This window comes from Gossypium hirsutum, chromosome A09 (genome assembly GCF_007990345.1).
Source record: "Gossypium hirsutum isolate 1008001.06 chromosome A09, Gossypium_hirsutum_v2.1, whole genome shotgun sequence".
In the NCBI taxonomy this organism is placed as follows: domain Eukaryota; kingdom Viridiplantae; phylum Streptophyta; class Magnoliopsida; order Malvales; family Malvaceae; genus Gossypium; species Gossypium hirsutum.
In genome coordinates, this window is record NC_053432.1 from 77460212 (window position 1) to 77477940 (window position 17729).

Consider the following 17729-nt stretch of genomic DNA (forward strand, 5'->3'; position numbering starts at 1 on the left):
TATCATTATTCTTCTGAGATTTTTTTTTTTACACTTATGAACTAAATCCCCTAAATACCTAAGGAGGATGAAACCTAAGACGGGTCTTATTATTATTTTCTGAATTATATGATAAATACTTGATTTGTTCTTAATTATGTGTTCTTAATTCTTACTTTAATATTCCAGGATATTTATTCAAGTATTGATGTGCTTATTTAGATGAGTAAAAGTCCCTGTCTAAGAGTAGATCTAGCATAATTAAATGAAGTTGATTGACCCTTAAACATAGGGCGACATAAATCTGTCGGATTAGGGTCAAACCTAATAAGGGAATCTATAGATCGAGTTAATGCAACACTAGGGGTTTAATTAGAAAGAGATTTCAATTAATCAACCTAGGGTTAGACGTTGTTAGTCTCGAGAGAGATAATAATATAAATTAGGGATTTCTACGGATCAAGTCAAATGAATAAATTGTCTAGTTCAGAGTTAAATAACAAGTGAAGTCTAGGTGGATTCTTTCTTGAGTATTGTCTAAATCAATCAGTTTTTTTCCAAAAGTATTTCCCCAATTTACTTTCTGTGCATTCTTAGTTTAGTTAATTAGTTTAGATAAAGCAAATCCCCTTATTTTTGGGCTAGATAATAAAAAGAAGGTTAATACTAGTACTTTTAGTTCCTGTGGGTTCGACATTCTAGTCTTGCTATAAGCTATACTACTGTTCGATAGGTGCGCTTGCCTTCATCGTGATAATAGTTAGTTTTCAAGTACAATCAATCATAAATATAAAACTTATCATGCACATCAACTAGCTTTTAGTGTCAGAATTTGTAAATTAATTTAAAAGGGATTTTAAATTCGTAATATTTTATACTATTTGTTATATAAGAAACATTGCTAAAATGTAAATTTTCTTATCTTCGAATTTATATAAAAATACATCTATACTAATATTTAAAGTTTTGATTAAGTTGGTGTTACCATCAATCAATTTAATTATAAATTTATTAAAACCCCCTTATTTTTTAAAAGGATAAATATTATTTTAAAATTTTTTTTATATAAAAATTAAAAAATACATTATAAAATTTAAACTCAAAATATCATAATTTCTACTCTCTTAATTTTACGATTTCAATTTAAAGATATATTTGATATTTATATTAATTTTTTTATAAATTTATTAAATAATTATTTTCACTTATTTATGAGTGTGTTATAATTTAATATTATCTTATTCATTTTTATGGGAGTTTTAAAATAAGTTGCTAACTTAAGATTTGCTTGAATGATGCTTGATTGGGTAGCTGTACCTAACCAATCATATATATATTCATAAAATAGATGAGATTCTTGATTGAACACTTTTCTTTAAATTCTTTTAATAAAACACTTGATTTAACAAATAAACTGCCCCCTTTATTGAGCCATGCCTATTATTTTTAACTGAATGTTTTTTGCTTTAGATTAGAATATGGGAAATCGAAGGGAAACAACAATACAGAAAATAAAAAGGGAAGATTGGGCATCGAAGAAGCCAGATTCTTATATCCCATGTCATGCTGTGCCATTTTCAGAGTAAAAGCAAGTCAATAAAAGACACACAAACAAACAAAAAAAAGGTCAGTTGAAGAAGATTATGATTGGCAATATTTTTGAAGTTGAAACAGGGAAAGAGAAGGACCATGTTCTTAATATTGTAGGTTTGGACCTATTGTTTTAGCTTTGTAGGGGCAGAGACAATGACGAGGCTTGAATGGAATTTAGGGTTGTGGATGATGATGAAGTGATAAAACACCATTACTGCAGTCTCATTCTGGTCCTAGTTTTCTTTTTCCACACTACTGATTTTGTGGACCATTGACTAGGCTTGAGGTCCAAGCTATTTGTACATTAGGGTTTTAGGTGTTTTATCCCTTTCATCTTTATTACTTTGTTGCCCAAATATCTTGCAAAATACTTGTCTTCAGACTTCAATGGCATTCCATTAACAATAATGCTAAATATAATTTAATGAGGAGTAATTTAAGCTGCCCACTACATTGCCGCTATAACTTTGAATAACTATAAAATAATGCTTCTTCTTTTTTAAAGAAACTATAAAATAGATATTTGTTTTTGACCAAATAATTAAATGTTGATATTGAATCTAATCTTTTAGAGGTTGCTCGTACAAGGATTAAAATTTTCAAAAGGATTTTTCATGTACTTCATCCAATCTTTTAGCCCAAAATTACATGAATATTAACGTGTTTAGAATAAAATATATGATAATTGAGTTAGATATTAATTTAAAAAACATATATTAAATTTGAAAAGTCTTTATTTAAGTACATTCGAAAATGTTTTTGCCCATTTTAAAATATTTTAAAAGATTTGATCCTGTTTAAATACTTTTGAAAATGTTTCACCATTATTTGATATTTTAAAACTTTAATGTTTATATGAACAACCTATAAACGATTTGGTCCCAATTTAAGATTTAACCATAGAATAAGACAAAAAGTATAAATTATCGTATTTGCATCCATAATAACAATATTTCATAATTTAATTTTTCATGATCAAAAGTGTAAATGAATATAAGGCAAATGTAAGATTTTAGTCTAAATTTATAGACAAAATTAAATCTAAATTTTAGTAAACTAATTTAAGAAAATTGATGTTATTTTCTTTAATAGCAATTAAATTATGTTCATTCATCCGGTTACTTAAAATATTTATAGAAAAACTAAAAGTTGATCATATTGTAACATCCCGAATTAGGGTCTAGTCAGAACAGTGGTTTCGAGACCACAAATCTGAGATAGAAATACTCATTTTATAGATATTACGAGGTCCATGATATATATGCATGCCTGTGTGAAAATATCGATGAGAAATTTTACCGATAAAGTGTCCAATTGAGTTATTAGGACTAAATTGCAATAAGTGAAAAACATGTGTTCTAGTTGATTTAAGGGCTTAATTGTGATGAGATTTGAAATTTTGAAGTCCTTATTTGGAAATTAGACCATTATATGTCATTACGGACAAAAATGGACATAGGAGGGATAAAATATCAAAGTTTTAATGGAAGGGCATTTTGGTCCATTGGTTAATAACAGAATTAAAAGGGAAAAATAGTCAAAATTAGTGTCCATCTTCATCCTCCTTGGCTGAATTTCACAAGAAGCCATAGCTAGGGTTTCTTTCATCTTTCAAGCTCAAAGTAAGTGCATTCTAGCCCCGTTTTTAATGTTCTTTATATTTTTTGAAATCCTTGTAGCTCGATTTAGCTATTTCTACCTTTAATTTGATCTAGGGTTCATGTTCAAAAACATAATCATGAATGACATGTTTGTGATTTGATGTCTAATGGAAGAATATAGAGGTTTGAGGTGTGATAAACAACTTTTACTAGGTGCTTTTTGGTGAAATTGATAAAAAGGACCTAATTGTAAAAGTTGTAGAAACTATGTGTAAATGTGTGAATAAATGAAAAATATGGGTTGATATAAGAGGGAAAATGATTCAGCTAGGCTTGAATAATGAGAAAAACAAGTACTTTTCATTTTACGAGCCTAGGGGCAATTTTGTAAAATATTAGGGGTAAAATTGTAATTTTTCCATATCACAATTTTTGGACTGAAATGAATAATGCGTGTATTAAATAAGCTAAATGTGCTATTATAGATCAAGAGGGACGAGGGATAGACCTTGACTAAGGAAAAGGCAAGGTTGTGGACTAAATCGCAAATTTGCCATATTTTGCACCGAGGTAATGTAAATTATTCAACAACTCCAAAATTACGTATTTAATATTTGACATTATATGATACATGTATGTATGCTTTAATAAAATTGACTTGTGATGATCTAATGGAAGTTTAGTGATAGCCTCGTGTCTCAGAAGCCCGGGTGACCAAAATGAATACTTAAGACTTGGATGTCGTGACACAGTGCTAAATGTGCCTGTGTAAGACCATGTCTAGGACATGGCATAGACGATGATATATGTGCCTGTATAAGACCATGTTTGGGACATGGCATCGACGATGATATATGTTCCTGTGTAAGACCATGTCCGGGACGTGCATCGGCGATGATATTTGTGCTAGTGTAAGACCATGTCTAAGACATGGCATCGGCGATGATATGTGTACCAGTGTAAGACCATGTCTGGGACATGACATCGGTGATGATATGTGGATTCATGTAAGACCATGTCGAAGACATGGCATTAGTACTTTAATTGGTGTATGACAATCCTGAGTGTCCTTTAGTATTCCGGTGGTTCAACGGGCCATTCAAGATGTTGGGTTAAGAAGTGAAGTGATATGAGTAAGAATGTACGGTACATGTATGTACGTAAACCTCATGAGTATTGAACTCGATTCATGATGGGAAATTTAGCATGAGTAGAAAGAAGTAAAATAAGCTTGATGTTTAATGACATTTAGTGTCAATTTTGACTACGTTCATGTGTGTAGTATGATATTGTGGTGATAGTTGATAATATGTTTAATCCATGAATATCTTGACTTATGTTGTTATTTATTTACATGCAACTTACTAAGCCCTGTGCTTACCCTTCTCTCCTTTCTCTTTTCTTTTAACATCGTCAAGCTAGCTCGGGGATCATGGACGTCGGAGCTTGAGTCACACTATCAACAAATCTTTTGGGGTATAATTAGTTTACTACATTTAAGTATGACATGTATAGGGGACTTAGTATTTTGTTATATGTGTCATATTTGTTAGCCAAAGTGATGGCTCTTTTTGGTATATTATTCCATTTTGTATATGGACATGTATGAGATGTGTTATTACTTTTGTGGTGTGTTCCAAATGGTTGATAAAATGTGGAATTTATGTTTGATGGATAAATGATGCCAATTGGTATGGTCACTATATTAATAAAGGTAAAGAAATGTATTGAATGAACTTAACAAGTCAATGAGTCCCAATTAGGAAAACTTGATATGAATTTATCATGCATGAGTTAAAGCTATGGATGTCTAAGTAACCCTTTTATGCCATGACAACCACCATTGACATATGAGTGTGTGTTGGGGTTGTTAAGGGTGACAAGAAGGCTTGGAAAATAGCCTCAAAGTTGTCCACACGGGTAGACACACAGGCATATGTCTAAGCCGTCTGTGATACACGGTTAGCCTCACGGGCATGTAGTCTGGCTGTGTGTCCTCTGCACCCTAGTTTTATAAGTCAATATGCATGGTTGTAAACACATGGGCAGAGACACGACTGTGTGTCTCAACCGTGTAGAGGACACGACCTTAGGACATAGGCGTGTGCCCAGGCCGTGTGAAGTCTGCACCTTAAATGCAAAAATTAAATTCGCCACACGGCCTAGCACACGGGCGTGTGACTTGGCCGTGTGATATTAAATTTATGCTAACGTCATAAACAGAGAGTTACACGGCTTTGGGACATGGCGTGTCAAGGGCACACGGGCATGTCCTTGTGTCCACATGGGCGTGTAACCTTGTTTTAAGAAAATTTTTCTAAAGTTCACAATTTAGTCCCAAACCGCCCCTGATGTATGTTTTGGGCCTCGTAGGCCAATATAAGGGACGATATGCATGTTCTTGAATAAATTTTAAATTTGAACGAAATTTTATGGCCCAATTTTACATAGTAGTGTATGTTCAAGTCCGATAATGCCTCATATCCTGTCCCGGCGTTGGACACGGGTAAGGGGTGTTACACATATAAATTAATTTTCCAAATTTTTTAATTTTTATTTTTTGAAAGTTTATTTTTTTTAAATTTTGGATAAGGTTGAGTTAATGTAACTTCCTAATAATATTTGCTGGTTTGATTTGATGTCACTATTTATATATTTAATATGATGCAAAGATTCTTTTTGGTCTATTCTTTTTGGTCTAAACCATAAATCCAAATGAAAATTTCATATATATGAGGAGCCATATGAAAGCTTCAATTAAAAATATAAGGATTTATCATTAAGTATCAGATATTTGCTATAACTTAAGAGCCTTATTGTTATTTCAAAATTTGATGTTTTCGGGTTTAATGTTAAGTTTGGACATGACTGTTTCAATTTATTTAAGAATAATATTATTAGGTGTTCTTGAAACTTTATTAATAGTTTATATAAATTGAAATTTCATAAATTTTTTTGATGAATTCTTACTTATTGAACATATTAATGTTGAAATAAAATATAGTATGCTAAATGAAAATTATTCTTGTTTGTGGCATAAACATTTAAATTATATATAGAAAGAAAGACTAGAAAGATTAGTAAGAAGTAGATTATACCAAAATTAGATTTTGTTAACCTCAGTGTATGTGTAAATTGCATTAAGGGAAAGAAAAGCAAACTTACAAAGAAAAGCACCATAAAAACACCCAATTCCTTAAAATAATACATATTGATATATGTGGACCTTCTAATGTTCCATCTTTTAATAGAAAAAAATATCTGATCATCTTTATTGATGCTTTTTTATGATGTTACATCTATTTACTTAATGAAAAATCTCAATAGTAAATATCCTTAAATTATATAGTAATGAGGTTAAAAGGAAATTAGATAGAAAATTGAAAATAGTAATATCAAATAAAGTTGGTGAGTATCATAAGGAATGCACCAAATCAAATAGGATGGGGTCTTTTCTTGTTAAATAAGGTGGTCTCATAAAGGATCTCTTGCAGCTTTCAACTCTTCAATAACCTTTTAATTCCTTTTGTTTCTTTGGTCAAGTTGGCGTTGACACTCTTATTGTTTTTAATACAATCTTTGTTGTGCAAAGAGCTACTCCTCTAACACCCTCATTTTCTCTTGAATCTCTACCAATTGTTGGGACCTTGACCAATGGAGAAGCCAAGATGGCAGTGTCCTTGCTCTCTTAAAATGGAAAAATTTCTATTTAAATTATTTTATAATTTATAAAATTTTAAATTAGTAATAGTAAAATTTTACTTTAGCCCCCAAAATAATAAAAATTTGATTTAATCCTTTAAAATTATAAAGTTATAGACTATTCAAATGATGAAATTACATTTTTACTATCGTAAAGATATACAATTTAATTCCCCTCTCAGAATTTTTTTTTGATTTTGCCTCTAACTTTGAATACGGATTTTGGAAGGTTTAACCCCCTGATAAGGCACTAGTGTTACCTCGCAAATACTGAGAATAGTACTAGGGTGGAGGAAATTGGTAATGTAATAGGCCAATTTTGGCTTGGACCCAAATCACAAAAATAAAACAAAAAGAACCAAACCAATAAATAAAAACTCCAAAATTAAACAATCCATATTTATACATACCAGGCCAAAATCCCAAACTAAAACCCAATAACCCAAAACTAACCCTAGCCCAATTAGCCTAAAACTTTTTAGCAAAAAAAACCCTAGCCCTCTCCTAGCCGCCCCTAGGCCTACCCTTGGCCACCACACGCCATCACCACGCATCTGACACATGCAAAACAAAGCCAACACGCAACAGAAGGGGACAAACAGAAGAACCAAGCAGAAACAAACAAAAAAATGAACAGTTGTAATATGCCTATAAAAGGCTTAACAGTCACTCTATTTTTTTTCGGAAGATTAAACACAAAAAAAAAATCAAAGATTTGAACTTCTAAGTTTTTTAAGAAGGTGATATTCGTTTGATATTTCTATTTATTTTTACTTTTAAGTTTTATTATATTTATATTTTATTTTTTTATTTTTTATTTTTTTACCAACGAAAAAAAAAGAAAGAAGAAGGAAACCTTACCAGAATCATCCCGCGGTCTCGTTGTCAGAGGTCTCTTCTCCGTCGTCAAAATCGAACCTAAAAGAGGAGGAGGAGGGACCTTTTCTTTTGATCTTTTGGGGGTTGAGAAAGCTTGGCCTTCAAATTGTTGAAAACAAGGCTAAGAAGCCCATTTTGTCTGTCGCCGGCGACTGGCCACGACAGCAGTGCGGTGGACGGACGGCGGTACCATGGTCAGCTGGGGAGAGGTTGAGAGAAGGGAAGAGTGATTCAGTTTTTTAAAAGGATAAGGGTCGAAATGGATTTTTTTTTAAAAAACTAGGTTTAAATAAGAGTGCAAAACGGTGCCGTTTTTGGGCCAGATTTTAGACGTCTAAATGATGTTGCTTGGAAGACCCGCATTGCGACCCGACCTAAACCGCTTGGGGTCCGCATGTTTTGACCCGAGGGGTCTATTTGTGCTGCTGGTCCTTCCGCCTTTTTTTTGTTTTAATCCAGTCCTTTCGTTTCTTTTAATTTTTACCCCGCTTAATTTTAATTTGTTTTATTTTAATCCCTCTAAACGGTGAGCATAAGGGGAGTCTATTATATTTTCCCTTTTACCCCCTATTCTTTCTCAACGCACTACATTTAGCCCTCTCGTTATTTATTTTTTTCTAATCTATCCTTGTAATTCTGTCTAAGTTTCAATTAAGCCTTTTTTCTTTTAAATCCTTTATTTTTTATTTATTTACCTGTTTATTTATTCATTATCCATTTCATTTTATTCATTTGCTTGCTCATTTACTTATGCATTTATATATTATTCATTCATTCATTTATTTATTTTTGTTTTAATCATTGTATTCGTTTATTTTATTATTCCGTCATTTTTTACATTAATACTTTTATCTATGCTTTCATTATTATTATTATTCTTATTATTATTTATCCATCTATTTATTACTCTTTTTATACATATATTAAAAGAACTAAATTATATATATTTTTACCATATATTATTCTTATTATTATTACTATTATTATCCATAGTTATCCTTATTTACGTATTTTGTTAAAAGTTATACTCCTAATTTCATTTATATCTTAATTTGGTTCTTTTATTCTTATATTTATTAATTATTTTTCTTAATATTTATTTATTGTATCTATTTATTTATCCTTTTTCTCACACATTTATTATTATTATTATTTATCCTTTTGTTCACTACTAAAATTTGCTTATTTATCCTTTTGTTCATTATTTGTTTCCTTTTTACATATGGTTTCGTTATTTCATCCATTCTTAAACATTTTTACATTATGTTTATTTGTTCTCATATCGTGCATTTTCGTTTTATTCCTTTATTTATCAAGGCTAGTATACTAATATTATATTCATCTTTGTAATTACATCATTGTTATTGTAACATTTTATCGTAATATTGTACGTCATTACAAATGTCATTCATTTTCACCCAAATTCGTAAAAAAGAAATTTTGGAAATAAATGTAATGTTCTGTATTTACAAATTCGAGAAAGTCGTGCCCTAACTTACGGGTTTTTTTTCTCGTTGAACCAACATGACCAAATATCCTTGTAAAATTAAATACATGAGTTTTTAACATAAAAATTAAAAGGAAAGCTTATTCTCGAGGGTTCAAAGTGTCGTGTTCTAACTTACGGGATGTGACGTTTTGTCATATCAAGACGAGGGAGTCTTTAACACTCGTTTCGATTTATTCAAACACTTTTAAAAGTTAACATTAGTAAAAAGAGATCGTATTTCTAGTTCTTTTCAAATTTTGAACATTCGACATTAAGACATTAATTAATCAATTAGGTACCAATTTTGGACGTGGCGAGGGTGCTAACCCTTCCTCGCACGTAACCAACTTCAAAGCCCGTTTTTTCGAATTTCGTAGACCAAAATCGTTGTTTTAATAAATTAAAATATTTTATTAAAACGATCAAATTACGAAGTGATCCAATCACACCTCATAAAAAAAGATTGGTGGCGACTTCATTTCCGTTTTTTTTAAAGTCGATCGTTTTTTCAAAAAAATGGTTTCGACAGGTAATATTGAGGATGAGTTGCATAACAAGGGTATTGATAATTATGAGGCTGCTAGGGTTCTTAAGGATACCTTGATGGGATTGGTTGACGTTGTCTAGTGCTAATTTAAGGCTGGTTTTAGATAGTCTATGGTTGGTTCGATGTTAGGTGTCGTTGGTCTTGATTTCTTTCTTCAATATTTTCGAGGTGGCTAGTTGTTGATTAAGTTATGGTCACATGCATGTTCAATATGTACTCACCGCACCAGTTCTTGATACTAAATATTAAGAAGGCAAGGAATGAGGATGAGGGATGAAGTTAATTCACTTGTGTGGTCCGAAGAGTTGTCAAAGAAGGAGGTTGAAGAAGGTGGAGGAATGAAGACAATAAAATCGATCCCCCTTTTTCCCTTGTGCTCTTGATTTATATTGTGGATCACTTTTCATCTCATAGCGACATGTAGTAGACTGTAGTAGCCATCAGAGGTCAATGATCAAAGATCAGTAGCCAAATGGGTATTGTTGCTGATGTAGGTAGGTGGTGTTATGATAAGTGGTTTTGCCTTTATCATAGGTTGTCCTATTTTGACATTGCAATCTCATGCAATATCAATTATTGAATGAGTTCACTTATTGTACGAACCATTAATCGAGTAACTTTCACAAGGAATTCCTTACAAATGGTTATCAAGAAAAATTTTAAAGGATTCACACGATGTATCCTATTTAGGTATAACAATACTAAAAATAATAATAAACACATATTTACCAAAGTAATGTGTAAGATACGAATACTTTACTTGAGCAAGCATGCAGAATTACGTCTCAAAATGCCCAAGTTAGCGTCTACTATGCACTCCTTAAAAAAGTCAAATGCACTTGTTAACCTCTAAGATACTTATTATTGGAGTCAAGTATGCTAGAGAGAGTTTAAGAATGGTTGGAAGGAAACGTACAAATGTGAGTAGGGTGGCTCCTATTTATAGATAATTCTCTTATATCGAACGGTTGATATTGTTACGAGGCTCAGGATAAATGGTCCAGAAATAATTCCAGAAACGGAAAGGCAACACCGGGCTTTGGAGACATCAAAGGTGCTCTTGACAGTCAACAAGATGGCGTTCTTCAGGATCTTCTAGAAGTCGTCCTACTGCCTCCCCCAACTAAACCCCTTTACGGACCTCCAGAAGCTTTTGAAGCCAGAACTACGCGCATGGTTCAATATTGCGCATGCTGATGTTGGTGCCAATGGTTCTCCTGTCCGTGGCTATACCTTCCCCTCACTTTAGTGGCATGGTGCCAGCACTGCTCTTGCCCGCACCCTGCCAAATGCACTTTGCTTCCTCAACTATTAAACAAACTTCAAGGGGCCTGAAGGTCATGAAAATGATAGTTGGACTTTAACAAAAAGTAAAATAAACTATTAAATCACATTTTATCTTCCATTCTCATTCAGATTTCTGTCTAAATCAAAACTCCATTATTTTGCAACTCAAAAAAAATTAGACAGCATTAAATATTAAAGGTTAAAGCAAATTTTGAGGATAAATAAGAAAACCAAATGACGAAGTAAAGGTTAAAAAAAATAAAGCTGAATAAAAATTAAAAAGAAAAAACAAAAACAAAATGAAAGCAGTTTTTATCTTAAAGCAGAGCACTTTCCCACTTCCCCCCCATTTTTTTTCCTCGTCCTCCTATATAACCCATTATTCATTTAAATATATAACAGCGAATCTATACTTCTTAGTGCCGATTGTATTAGAGATCTGAAATAAAAAAATATGGTATGGTGGGATTTATTGATTCCCGAGAAAACCTCGACTGAAGCATTTGCCAGGGTGTTCTTCCTATATACACCCTGCAGTTACCTGCTTTACTTCACTTCATTGTTTCTTTACACGAATTTCGCACGTTTTGGTTTGCTGAAGAAAACAATAAATGCCCAGTGTATCGATTTTCTCCATTGATGTGTGGATAACTTGAAAAACTTTCTCTTTTTTTGAAATCTTTGAAGTTGTAGAAGCAAACCGGTTGAGCTACTTGTTTTTCATGCACAAAATAGGACTCTGGGAATAGGATTTCCAGGGTCCAGCTAAATCATCTCTTTCGTTTTTATATTCATGGTTTTGCTATAATCACTCTCCTCTTGCTTCTTCAGTAGTTCGTCGGTCTTCACTTGCTAACTCTCTGTTTCCTTTATCCTCTGTTACTGCACTGGAGTTTTATTTGCGAGAGAGATGGCATACATATTGAGTGTTTTCGCAGTGAGGAACTTGCTGGTTTTGTCACTGGCTCTGAATGTGAGTTTAATTTTGAGGGTCCTGCTTTTGCATGATTCTCAAGATGGGAGCTTTAATGGCTTCTTTTTTGCGGAGCAGAAGGAAGAGGCGCTTGCTACCAAAATAACACGTCTCTCTTCCTCTGTTTTACCATCTTCTTCGTCTCTTACGATGGCTCAAGGCGACGAAGACAGGGTTATCAACCTCGATCAGTAAGTTCTCTTATTAATGTTAATTAATTTGTCATTATTGGAAATAGTAGTATCAGTTTCCCTGTCTGTTTGTTTAACATTTCTAGCACTGCAATCTACACAATTAGTAATTTTAGTGACGCTTTGGCGTAAGAGGTCATTTCATGGAGGCAGGAAACAGGGGTCAATGATGCTGTCTGTCAGTATGATTTCCTATAAATGCTCACAAAATCAGATTTTTTTTCTTGTAAAACGTGTTTTAGTGATTCTTTTTTATTTGGTTTTGTTAACTAATGATCAGCAATAGTTAGTAACTTTATTGTTTTTAATAAATTCAGTGATGAAAACTATTATAATAATGAGGAGAAAATTGTGGTTAACAACATTCTTGCTTCTCTTGGTGATGAGTTATTTATTGAGATTTTCCATGTGCATGTTGAGAGCAGAGATGACTTTTCAGGGAAATTGATGACATGTCTTGTGTGTGTTCCCAACCGTAGGTGGTGGTGGTACTACACATTTTGACATTTTCACCACTGCCTCATCATTATGCTCATTACATCTTGTGATTGTGGACCTCCCAAATTGCACAAATCAATGCGAAAGAAGAGCAAATAAACAACGTACATATTGGGTTTTCAGCTTTTAGTTTGCAGCAGCAAGTGGGATTCCTCCTCCGTGGTGCATAATAGCGCAACCCCACTATAGGCTTCGAACTAGGAAATAGAGATTAGAATAATAGATGTCGGTTCTTTTTGTGGGGCCATGCCCCTCTGAGTGACCTTTGGGTGCATTGCATGTGACCCACCTTCTATCCTTGGGCGACATCTAATAATAATAATAATTAAAAAACAAACACTAAAAAGCTTGTCTTTGAGCTATTGACTTCAAGATCTTTTATAACTTTTTAGAAGCACCATAGGCGGCCTATGCTACCTGTAAATCAGATCTCTTTCTTGCTTTCTGTAAATCAGACCTCTTTCTTACTTTGCTTTTCTGGTGGACTCAATTACGAAAGTGGGGTTGTCTGAAATCCAGCACCTTTGTGTCGTTTTGGTGGTCCTGTTTTAGAATTTATATGTGCTCCAATAATGAAATGATCTCTTGGTCGTCACCTTTACCACGTAGCACAACAATTTATTATGTGTCCAGCTGATGTGACCCATGCATACGCATGTAATCATTGATCTCCTGATCACAGGGTCCCACCATTGCCTGCGCTCCCCATGGCCCATTCCCCAATGGCAGCTGATGTCAGATTCTTTTCCGCTACTATTTACATCATTTTTTACTTCTTGTGAACTGTTTTTACCCTTCATGAATTGTAGTTCTTCTTTTTTTATTTTTTTGGTTTTTGTATCTAATATCCTCGTTGAAATTTGCTATTTTGAATCACCCCGGATGAATAGAGTAGATAGGGGATCATCCTTCATGTGCATCAACATGTTTTCTGACTTTTCTAAATTGAACACTCTAATTATATCTTAGTTGTATTTCATGAACATAATAATTACAGTGGCGATCCGACAATGTACGAAAGCTATTGGCAAAAGAAGGGGGATGAGACCACCGTTGTTATTCCTGGATGGCAGTTCATGAGCTACTTTTCGGATGCCACTAGACTTTGCTGGTTCTTAGAGCCTGAATTTGCAGAACAAATTGTCAGATTACACAATGTGGTGGGAAATGCAGTGACGGAGAACCGGCACATTGTTGTTGGGACGGGTTCAACGCAACTCTTCCAAGCTGCACTCTACGCACTGTCGCCCTGCGCTGAGGCAGAGCCCATTAGTGTGGTTTCAGCAGCCCCTTATTATTCTGTAAGTACATGAATTCTAGAAGAAATAATGCATATGCAATGTGTTAAGATATGTTTAACTTGACCTCAGTTGTGTTGATTACTTGCAGTCCTATCCTTTGATTACTGACTGCCTCAAGTCGAGGTTATATAAGTGGGCAGGTGATGCCCGGAGCTTTAGTAAAAATGGCCCTTACATTGAACTCGTTACCTCCCCCAACAATCCTGATGGATTCGCAAGGCGCTCTGTCGTCAACGGTAGTGAGGGGATATTAATTCATGATCTTGCCTATTATTGGCCACAATATACTCCGATATCCTCTCCGGCTAACTATGATTTGATGCTATTCACTGTGTCCAAGAGCACTGGTCATGCTGGGATGCGCATTGGGTAAGTCGTATATAATTTTTTTAATGAGAATTCTTTGGACATAAGTGGTTAAGTCATTAGACTTGCTCAAATACACATATTTCAGGTGGGCTCTTGTTAAAGATGAGGATGTTGCAAGAAAAATGACAAAGTACATAGAGATCAACACCATTGGTGTGTCCAAGGATTCGCAGGTCAGAGCAGCCAAAGTTTTGAAAGTTATATCGGACAACAGTGAAGGACCAAATGAAGGCGATTCCTTCTTCGAGTTCAGCTACCGTGTTATGGCCAAGAGGTGGAAGCAATTGAGAGAGGCAGTGCAACAGAGTGGGCTATTTAGTGTGTCAGACTTCCCTCCCCAGCTTTGCATGTTTCTCAACAGGGTCTTCGAGCCTCAGCCTGGTAAGAAAAGGAAAAAGAAGGTTAAGTGCATCAATGTGATACCCCTGGTCCTGTGGACTAACCTGAACTCTATCCTTTGCAGCATTCGCATGGATAAAGTGCGAAGGAGATATTGATAATTGCGAAAGCTTCCTTCGAGGGAAGAAGATCTTGACGAGGGGTGGGAAGCACTTTGGGGTTAGCCCTAAGTATGTCCGGATAAGTATGTTGGATCGAGACAAAAATTATGAAACCTTTGTACGAAGGTTGTCTACCATCCGGTCCTGACATTCAAGATTCCTCTGTAAGCATAACAGAGGGAAATGGGGAGTTATAATTCTTTTGTATATTAGCCAGCAAAAGAAGTAATAGATTATTTTTCTTCATTAATCCATCTGTGAATGCTCTCATGCTATTTGCAGTTAATCATGAAATCGAGCCCTGTACAAGGCTTAAGCTTCTTAATGGCACCACGAAACCCAGGGTGAGATAATTAAGAGGAAAATTTTCTAAACATTATATAACAAATTATAATGGTTTTATTTGATTCTTTTATGTTCTAATACTCTACATGACACTTTTTTTTTTTTTGATAAAATATAAGTTTAAACTCACTCACACACTATACTACCACACAAGCAAACTTACTTACGAATATGAAAAAGTGGTAAACTTTTTATTGTTTATTTGCAGCTAACATAGGAAAAATTACTAAAATAATATGGTGTTATTTTGATCATTATTTTATAATTACCCATTTTAATCACTATTCATCGTCAAGCTTTGATCATTCTCTTTATATTTTTACTTGGACCATTTTCTTAATCAGTATTCGATCAAATCTTCTCTAGCTTCTTCTTTCAAAATAAATGCCTAGGTGCCCTTGGGTCGCACCATGCCTTCAGTGAGTTTGCAGCTTAGGAAATTTTTTTTTCTACTTTCAACACAAATGCACTGGACCTTCAATTCTTTTGCCATTTGAATTGCCCATTTTCAGTTGGCTTTTTTTTTTTCCACTGATCTTTCAATTTTCAGTTGAAGGAAAGGGTCTAGTTGAAAACTGGACCTCCAGTGGAGTAATAATATTACTTTTTCAACCTTTATTTCAACTCTCTATTTTCATTTATTGTCTTTTAATTTTTTTTATCATTTATATTTCTTAAATATATCTTAAATTAATTGTGTTTAAAATTTTCATGGGTGTTAATTCATTTAAATTTTTTATTTAAAATTTTTAATAATAAATAACTTCATAAGTGATATAATTAGTTAATTTATTGAAATGTTTAAAAAATTTTAAAAATAAACATACATAAAATGATACATCTTTATATTAATGTCCTTAATGACATTAAATAACCAAAAAGTAAATGAGTAATTAAGGACGATGCTTTTAGCTGATGAGGCCTCTAGGCCTGCCTGCCCACTTAATATGGATCAGTCTCCTAGTCAGCTAAAATTTTCATATTCTATTTTAGGACTAAATTAGCACACTTAATTCCGATTTGGGTCTTCACTAAATTAATTCTTTTTAGTAGAAAAACATATTATTTCAGTAATAAATTTTGAAATCATATTATTTTAATAAATTTCTCACTAACATAACAATTATTTTAAGCTTTTTGAAATTATTGTATGGGTTTTAATATTTGCTTATTAGGGGAAGTGTTGCCATAATTTAGGGGGTAAGCTTCTAACAACTTGTCATAAGATATCCAAGGATAGAGGTTATATGCTTAACTGGATATTTTATCATTTCTTGAGCTACTTTCTGCCCTCTTACAACCATCGCAAAGTAAAATAACATGTTTAAAAAGAAAAGGAAAAAAAATTATTCTAACTTTTCTATTGAGGTTTATTTGTCTAATTTAAAAATTAAAAAGTATATGAATAAATTCATTGCTCAAGTGACTGATATGGTTCTAACATCATTCGGAGGTGTTGGGGAAATGATTACAGTAACGAAGTGCAATTAATTACAGCTAGCATTCTCTCGAGTATTTTAAGGAACAAAATTGCTTTGAAGGAGGACGACCGAATCCGTTTGGAAGCAACAATTGGTTCAAGGCTAAGCCCCAAAGGGAAGGAACACTAATCAACATGAGAAATTAATGACTTGGGGTTATAATACTCCAATAATTATATTCCTATGGATACTGACAACAGAGCTTACAACATTTTCAAAATATATTTATAATACTCCAATGATTATAATTAAAATGTAGTAAACAATTAAAAATTAAAAGATTTGATTATTAATTGAGAGAGTTGTCATTATACAAAACTAATGAATTATATCTCTTAACTGCTGAAACTTATGTTATTCATGATTATTGAAATAGATATTTATTAAATAATTATGTTTATTGTTAAAACATGTGACTGTCTACTTGAATAAATATAATTATATGGAGAGACATGAGAATTCTTATAAATATAACTCAACATTCACTTGAATGTGCACATAAAGATATATGCAAAACTAAGAAATGTTTTTTTTCCCTCTTCTCTTCCATCTTCTAATATTCAAATATTATTCTATAAAAGAGTTACTATAGAAGTTCTTTGTAGAATTTGATATTCTTGTTATACTCTATTTAGTGCTCAATGGACTATTTTTGTTAGTGCAAAACAGAGATAATCATTAGACTTTATTTTATCGTTGAGATTCATTTGCTTATAACTTTTTTGCATACCAATATTTATGGTGGGGATGAATAGAACCTTATAAAAAATTAACGAATGTTTCTATAAGTTTATTTTTAACTCCACACATTAACAATTCTAAAGTTATATATTTTCACAAATTGATGAGAAATTAAAGAATGTATGTTTATCCACATGGCACTACAAGCATAGTAATACGAGGAAGGTTATCGACAATAAGGTCACATTGATTTTGTTTATATTTTATTTATAAGACATCTTTGTAGCAAGAAAAAAGTACGCCATATTTAATG

The 17729-nt window shown here is 32.9% G+C and overlaps 1 protein-coding gene across 2 annotated transcripts; it reads left to right on the forward strand.

Annotated features, from left to right (window-relative positions):
- The first annotated feature begins 11428 nt into the window (after window positions 1–11428).
- LOC107933665 (tryptophan aminotransferase-related protein 2) lies at window positions 11429–15159 on the forward strand. Of its 2 annotated transcripts, XM_041076904.1 has the most exons (6): window positions 12105–12241; window positions 12721–13473; window positions 13737–14040; window positions 14129–14409; window positions 14495–14790; window positions 14873–15159. In XM_041076904.1, the coding sequence occupies exons 2-6, from the start codon at window positions 13385–13387 to the stop codon at window positions 15055–15057; spliced, it is 1155 nt and encodes a 384-aa protein (XP_040932838.1). In that variant the 5' UTR covers window positions 12105–12241; window positions 12721–13384; the 3' UTR covers window positions 15058–15159. The 2 variants fall into 2 exon arrangements, with proteins under 2 accessions (XP_016721424.1, XP_040932838.1); XM_016865935.2 differs by lacking the exon at window positions 12721–13473 and having other exon boundaries at window positions 11429–12241.
- The last annotated feature ends 2570 nt before the right edge of the window (window positions 15160–17729 follow it).

Bases quoted from the DNA above. Each gene is read 5' to 3' on its own strand.
- LOC107933665 (XM_016865935.2), top strand. From the start codon at position 11,988: ATGGCATACATATTGAGTGTTTTCGCAGTGAGGAACTTGCTGGTTTTG. The intron at 12,242-13,736 runs GTAAGTTCTCTT...TAATAATTACAG, and splicing joins AGGGTTATCAACCTCGATCA to TGGCGATCCGACAATGTACG. The intron at 14,410-14,494 runs GTAAGTCGTATA...CACATATTTCAG, and splicing joins CATGCTGGGATGCGCATTGG to GTGGGCTCTTGTTAAAGATG.